The sequence below is a fragment of the Psammomys obesus genome, unplaced genomic scaffold (assembly GCF_907164565.1).
Source record: "Psammomys obesus unplaced genomic scaffold, mPsaObe1.curated_primary_1811, whole genome shotgun sequence".
NCBI classification, from domain to species: domain Eukaryota; kingdom Metazoa; phylum Chordata; class Mammalia; order Rodentia; family Muridae; genus Psammomys; species Psammomys obesus.
In genome coordinates this window covers 1-7998 of record NW_026587759.1, presented here as the reverse complement: position 1 = coordinate 7998, position 7998 = coordinate 1, and the positions used below count along the sequence as shown (strand labels likewise).

General features: G+C 40.1%; 1 gene segment (V, D, J or C); it reads right to left on the bottom strand.

The window, feature by feature from the left end:
- Positions 1 to 4699: 4699 nt before the first annotated feature.
- LOC129674138 (immunoglobulin kappa variable 4-1-like) lies at positions 4700 to 5298 on the bottom strand. The segment is given in 2 exon segments: positions 4700 to 5049; positions 5250 to 5298. Coding segments are annotated over 2 exon segments (399 nt in total).
- Positions 5299 to 7998: the final 2700 nt, after the last annotated feature.

Genomic DNA, 7998 nt, shown 5'->3' with positions numbered 1-7998 from the left:
CCTGCTCCCTCATTCCCTCCCAATCCCACCCTCCCTCCCTCATCTTCTCCCTACCCCTTTCCAACTTCACTGATAGGGGAGGACCTCCTCCCCTTTCATCTGACCCTAGCTTATCAGGTATCTTCAGGCCTGGCTGCAAAGTCTTCCTCTGTAGTCTAGCAGGGATGCTCATCCCTTGAGTGTGTATGTGGGGAAGGGGAGGTCAAAGAACCTGCTATTAAGTTCATGTCAGAAATAGTCTCTGTTCCCTTACAAGGATACCCATTTGGATACTTAGCTACCATGGGCTACATTCGAGCAGGGGTTCTAGGTTATATCCATATATGGTCCTTGGTTGGAGAAACAGTCACAGAAACAACCCCTGTGCCCAGATATATTTGGTCCTTGTGGAACTGCTGTCCTCTCCAGGTCATACTAACTCCCCCTTCTTTTATATGATACCCTGTCCTCTGCTGAAAGTTTGGTTATGAGTCTTAGTATCTGCTTTGATACACTGCTGGGTAGAGACTTTCAGAGGCCCTCAGTGATAGGTTCCTGTCCTGTTACTTGTTTTCTCCTGCAACCAATGTCCATCCCATTTGTCTTTCTAAGTGAAGGTTAATCATCTTACCCAGGGTCCTCTTTCTTGTTTATCTTCTTTAGGTGTACACATTTCAGTATGTTTATCCTACGCTTCCTCAAGATCCAGCTATATCACTCCTAGTCATATACCTAAAAGTTGCTCAAGTACACAACAAGGACATTTGCTCAACCATGTTTGTAGAAGCTTTATTTGTAATAGACAGAACCGGGAAACAACCCAGATGTCCATCAATGGAGGAATGGATACAGAAATTGTGGTACTTTTACACAGTGGAATACTACTCAGCAATGAAAAACAAGGAAATCATGAAATTTGTAGGCAAATGGTGGGATCTAGGAAAGATCATTCTGAGTGAGGTATCCCAGAAGGAGAGATACACACATGCATATACTCACTTATAAGTGGGTACTAGGCCAAGTATCTTTCACTACAATGAACAGTAGTCAGATGGCTTCATATCTCTACTTAGGCACCAGTACTATTCCTCCATGTTTAACGAGATTATGTGGTAAAGAAAGAGGAGAGTAAGAGAGAGAACAATGGAAGATTTAGCTAGCACTAAAGGCCATTTGAGGGGTCATATAGAAACCTACTTTCAGCAGACAATTCTTATATATACTTATATGAAAAAAATCTAAATGAAATCAACAAATAACAACAGAGACAACCTCACCTAGACATCTTTCTCTTCCAAATGAAACCTCCATTGCCAGGGATGGGCTACATCTAAATGAATTATTGGCCAGACAGTCTAAGGGAACCCACAAACAATTTTGGTTGTCATCCCAAAATTGGTGGTCAGCTCCTGTTGCTGAAAAGACTTGCTTCTTGTTATTACAGACTGAGGGGAGCCATGCCTTTGAGTATGTGCGCGCACACACACACACACACACACACACACACACACACACACACACACGTAACCTTGGTCTTTTGACACTGGCAGAAGATCTCCAAAGATCTCAGACATTCACCATGGGCTTCTGCCGACTGCTTCACAGAACAGGGATTTTGTGTCAATTGATCTTCCATCACAAAATGAATGGTAGTTATAACTCTCTCCTCACCCTATGGGCTTCCTCCCTTTGTCTAGCTCTCTCACCTCACCCACCTGCAGATTTGCATATTGTTGCCTGAGTCTCCCATGCAATTGTGAGGTAAAAAGTTCAGCTGCAGTCTTGCTTTAACTCCTCTGGAACCCTTACTTCAGCTTCTCAAACCGAGGCTTTATACTCAGTTCCTAGGGTTGCTGATGCTTTGGATCCCTGACAAGGTTAGAGGCAAGAAATGAGGTGAATGGGTACTGTGGGGAGCTGTGGGACACTGCTGCTGCCCAAGTGTGTTTAGTTCATATGCAAATGTGCCTATGGATTTAGACCTAGATCTTGAGAGAGAGCTGACAAGAAAGGCTCTGATGAAGATGGTCACAGGGAAGGAGTGGTATGAGATGAGCAAATCCTACAACAGTGGTTCTCAGCCTTCCTAATATGGGAATATTTGCATGTTGGAAGACGTGCATGGAGAAAACCAAAATTTCCAAATTTTCCTGTAATGCTCCTAAGCATCTTTCTGCCATTTTATGCAGTATGTTTAGGTGAAGTAGGAATCACAGTATTGTTGACTATACATTCACAATACCTATCTACTCTGATATATGTTGAAGTTGTGCTACACGGCACAAAATCAAATATGAGACAAGGTGAAATCTTTTTATAAAAATAAGCAAGCACACCCATGTCATTAACATGCAGATTTTTTCATCTTTAAAAAGTTATAAAATTACATAATAAAAAATATTTTAAAATACTATTCTTATGATTTATTCTCTAATGTTTATCTTCTACACCAAGCTTGTATACCTATGTGCCTGATGTTGCATTGAACATTTCACAGGTGAAATATTGTTCCTGACCAGCTGTTGTGGCCATTTCCATTGTATCAGCCAAATGATCACTTATGTAGCCCTGTCCATATTTATACAGACATCAGTGAACAAAACCAAAAAGAAGCTCCTTACAGAGAAATTGGCAAGCATTCATGTAACATATATACAAAAACAGGTGGACCCATTTACCTGCATATAAATTATTAGGCTACTGCAGTGGAGTTCTACAGTGGGTTCATAAATCACACCAGGAACAGGTTCCACATGAGAGCTTTTATTAGGGGAAGAGGGGCAGGGTCACAAAGACTGTCTGTGGGCAAGGCAGGAAAGACAGAAAGAGAGAGGGGGGGAAGTCCTCTTCTAAGGTAACACAGCACAAGCTAGAACTAACAGGTGGTTGCAGGTGGTCTGCAGGTGGTCACAATTTGGCAGCAGTTCTGGAGGTGGTCTCACAGATGCCTGATATCCTGTTTGTCAGGTCCCCTGGGGCCATAGGTATGTCTCCTTACCGAGACCAACACAATAAGTATATACATATTTACATATATATATATTACAAGTTATGAATCTAATTCCACTGGACTTTAATGTTTATTCCATGAATGTAGTTCTGTTTATACCCTTTAACATAGAGGCCTTACCTCAGAAGAATAATTGCCTCACAGTAATTACGAGGATAATGGATTACATGATATTTTAAACATATTGCATTCCAAAATGTTCATGGTAGGTACAGAACAATAATAATTCAAGTGATGTGTTAACAAAGCCTATGCATTAGGATAATTAGCCAGATAATTGTTTATATGTCTTTGCATTAAGAGATTCTTTATCTCTGGTTTCACAAGTTCATCTAAGGTTTAAGACAATAATTTCTAGATGTCTTAATGCACAGTGAGACCTATTGACCCATGGATTGTTTACTTTTGGGACAATAAATCTGTTTCAGGCCTTACCTCTCTCTGTTGAGATGTATGTGCTCGGCATCTAGAGGCTCACAGCTGTTTTTACTGTAGCTACAACTTTCTATCAACTATCTAACTTCTTAAATTCTAACATGTGTTTAATTCACAACAGGAAATGTATAAAATCTTCATCAGGCACTACAAAATTATTAATTCATCTGAACAGCAGTTCATCTTCACAAATATCCTCCTCAACCTGGATGGGTAAATGCCCAGGGAAAGATGGCAGTGAAGCCTCTTTCACACCATGCCAGAGTTTTGAGAGATACAGTAACAGCAGCACAGCAAAATGGGGTGTCAGTTAGAGGAAGGAATGCTAAAGGCACAATCTGCTTCAGATTTACCTCTAGTGTAGACCTTGGGGGGGGGGAAAAACAAACCAAACATAAACCTAAGTTGCCTCCCAGAAATCCCAGATGTCTCCTGAATCCCTTTCCCTAAATGTCTCCTGACAGAATGAAGAAATAGCAGGAAAGGGAAAGCAAAATGAAGGTTAGTGCATATGGTCAAAATACATGATACATTGGAAAGACATGGCTTTCATGAAAAGTGTGTTCAAAGAATTAACACCCATAAAAGACTTTAAGTGGCAGCAAGATAACTCATATGGCAAAGACACTTTCCAATAAGCCTGAGGTCAAACCTGAGTTTGATCCCCAGAAACAAAACATAAAAAGAGTCAGTTCTAAATTGTCTTCTGACCTCCACAAACATGCCATATCATATGTGCACCTACAAATATGCACACACGACACACTAAAGCACACTCACATGAATCCAGACAAAGGTAATTAACTAAAATGTAATAAAAATTTAAACAGTTTGTGGAAAGTAAAATCATTAGCAGCAGATAGGGTCACCACCAATGAAGGAAGAAAGGAAGAAAGGAAAGAGGACAACCACTCTATAATCTACAAAAACCAAGAAATGTACTCTTTCCTAGAGCCCCAAATTGAAATAAAGTTTTCCATCATCATCATCATCACTATATTGTATATCAGAACTACAACACTGTAAAAAGATAATTTCAAGCAGCAGAGTTTGTAGTAATGTGTTACAGAAGGAATACAAAGATAATACTGAGTTCTTTTTTGCATTTTCATATAAAGGTATCTCATATCAAAAGGCATCAGAATCGTTAAACCCATAATTTAGTAAGGGGCTCTGCAAACTTTTTCATCATGTTTTCAGGCACACCTGCTATCATGATGAAGGGGAAGTGTGCATGGCCATGGCTGTGTGTGGTACAGGCAGCTGGTGAGACTCTCAAGGAGGTTTGTGTTGGAGGCTGACGCACTGCGGGAGGATAGCTGTAACCTGCTGACAGTAGTAACCTGCCAGGTCTTCAGCCTGCACACTGCTGGTGCTGAGAGTGAAATCTGTCCCAGATCCACTGCCTGTGAAGCGATCAGGGACCCCAGTGTGCCGAGTGGTTGTATGGTAGATCAGTGGCTTAGGGGATTGCCCTGGTTTCTGCTGGTACCAGGACAAGTAGTTCTTTTGGTTGACACTGTAATAAAGACTCTGACTGGACCTGCAGCTGATGGTGACTTTCTCTCCAGCTGACACAGCCAGGGAGGATGGAGACTGGGTCATCATGATATCTGCACAGGAACCTGCAATCAGGAACATGCAATGAACATGCATATAGACACAAACACAGATTGCAAAACAGTTGAAATTTATAATTTAATATCTTTGTACTATCATTTTGTCAGAATATTATAATGTAAGAATTATTGAGTCTGACACAGTCTAAGTTTCTTATCTACAAAGAAGTGACTCTGCAAAGATAATCATATTTTGAGTTTCTTACCAGACACCCAAAGCAGCAGGGATAGGAGGACCTGGATCTGTGACTTCATCTTGCTCCCTCTGCTGTCGTTTGAAGTTCAGTTCTCACTGCAGAGGCCTGGTTTATAAATTCTCAGCAGCTGGGCTGGGCTGTAGGGGGCCCATGCAAAGCAGTCAGCAAATACAAAAGCAAATGCCTGTGCAGTGTCTGTGAGTGTAGCTGGTGTCAATCAACAGTCAAAAACAATATTAGGGGAAGCATGAGCAATCGCTGAAAAAGATTGCCTTATAGCTCTCAAACAGAAAAGTACTAGGTGCTCTAAAAGCAGATCTGGGTTAAAATCCAAGATATATTTAAATCAATTGACTTCTGTAGAAACATTAGTAGATCTATCTCAGACTGACAGTATTAGGAAAATAATAGGACATGTTCAAAAACAACAACACAACAAAAAACAACAGTGAAAGAAACAGAGTAAGAAAGCTTGCCATAAAAAAAATGGTAGAGGGAAGAAAAAGATGAAGGAAAAAAGAAAATTGAGGCTAAATATGTTCAGTATTACTCATCTCCAAAGCCACTCTTGTACTGAAAACAGAGAACAGGGCCGCATATGTTTTGGCTCTAGTTTCTTAGATAAACAAGGGACTAAGGAGAAAAGAGCAGCCCAGAATTCACTCTGTGGATATCCTGGTGGACATTAATTTAAGACTGAGATCAGAGGAACTTGAATCTCAAAGTCTAGGAAACCTAGCAGAAACTAACAAGTATCCTCCCTAAAATTTCAGGAAATTGATAGAGGGGTTTAAATCTTGATAAATGAAAGGGAAACAACAGATTTTTCATGAAGTCATTGCTGTAGACCAACACAGACATGACATTTTATTCAAGAAATAAAAATGCTAGTGTAATTTAGAAATTAGCAGCATTGAGACTGGATTAAGATGGGCTTCTGACATCGTGAACAGGTAAGTCTCTCCAGAAGTACATTAAGCCATCCTAATGTACTTAATGATTTTCTAGAGACTATTAGAACACTACAGCAGCGATAGTTGCTATCCAAATAGTGAAAAAGAGAATTTTGGCTATGGATAAAAAATTCAATAGCGACAAGAGAAATCACAGAAACTTCCAGGACATCATCATATTACTGAACTCAGAAAGTATATATAAGAAGTAATTCATAAAGCCAGAATCATGTGTAAAGTATAAGAGAAAAACAAATAAATCAAATATCATACGAAGGAGTGAGATTCACATCTGTACTCCCAGAACTGGAGAGACAAAAGCAGGAGACTCATGATTTTGAGGCCTGCCTAGGGTACATACCAACTTCTGGACCAATCTAATCTATAAATTGAGACAATCTCTCAAAAATGTGTGTTATTAATCTGCTGGTTACAAGGCAGCTCACAGCATTATCTACCCAAAGCAAATTATTTATCTGATGTTAAAAGTTCACCATTAAGCCACAAATATTATTCAAAAGTAAATATTCATTTTCCAATATGCATTTCCATCTAGTTTGAATTACATAGATAATTTTATATGTCTACTTCTCAGGTATAAAACGTTAAATAATTTCTGATAAGCACATGCAGATCTCCTCTGTAAACCTCTAAGACAACATCTTATGAGAGAGGTAGATGGTATGTGAATACAGGAAGTTCCTAATCTCAAGGTCAAGAATATGACAGACAAGGAGCTCTGCTCCTGTCAGTGTCTAACATGTTGTCATATGCCTTTGATCTTCACAAATCTTTACACTTCTCCTGTGCCAGCAGCAGTGAGCTCAGACTGTGCCCTCATGATTTTTCCAGTGGTTCCTTCAGATTGAACAAATGGAGACAGGGATCTTACAAATCCAAAGACTCCATGGGCTTCTCAAAGTATGTAAGGGGAGAAAATGGGGTCTAAAGAGATAACACAACATTCCCTAGTTACTTATCAATTTTCCACAGTAAGTCCTAGTGCATTAGATTCTGTTGGATTTGATTAGAAATGGACTGTAACCCTGCTGGCTGAATACAATAGTGATTAATATGCTTCCATCCTTGTAATCAGGAAGTCTGAAGCTGATGGCCTTCAGCTCCTGGGACACAGCGCCCTCTTCCATGGACACCTTTGTGGATGGAGGACCAGGGAATATCAGTTTCAGATGCAAATTATCCTGAGACAGTACAAGCCTGAATTCGGCTTTTCTGTTCCAGCACTTAGAATCTTTTATTCCCTGGATATGTATACCCAAAATATGTGACAAGAAATAGTAGACACAGAAAGATTTCCAATACTCAGATAAAACATTGACATAGTATTCTTAGTTAAAATCAGCAGCATGGTATCGAGGATATAGAAGTTTATTCCTACATTCAAGATACAGAAGGTCCTTATACAGAGTGACAGCCATGAACAAAATCTATCCTGGTGTACAGGCCTAGAGCCCACAGGTACTGCTTCTCTCAGGAGAGCCTGCACAGATTCTCTGAGTCAGTAGGAGAGGATGATGTTAGAGACCTCAAAGCAACCTGTCAGAACTGAGCGTTCTTTGACACCTGTCCCTAGGTGTACTAAAGAGAAAAACCCTTACTGACCCATCAGCTTCAATAGCTGAGGACAGCATACTGGTAGACGAAGGGAGATGATGGGAGGGTCTTCTTTTTAACATTTTTATGTCTGTGACTATTTTGTCTGGATGCATGGCTGTGCATGATGCATGAACCTGGTGCCTGCAGAAGCCAGATGAGGGCATTTCTTTGAATGTCTGGAGAATTCT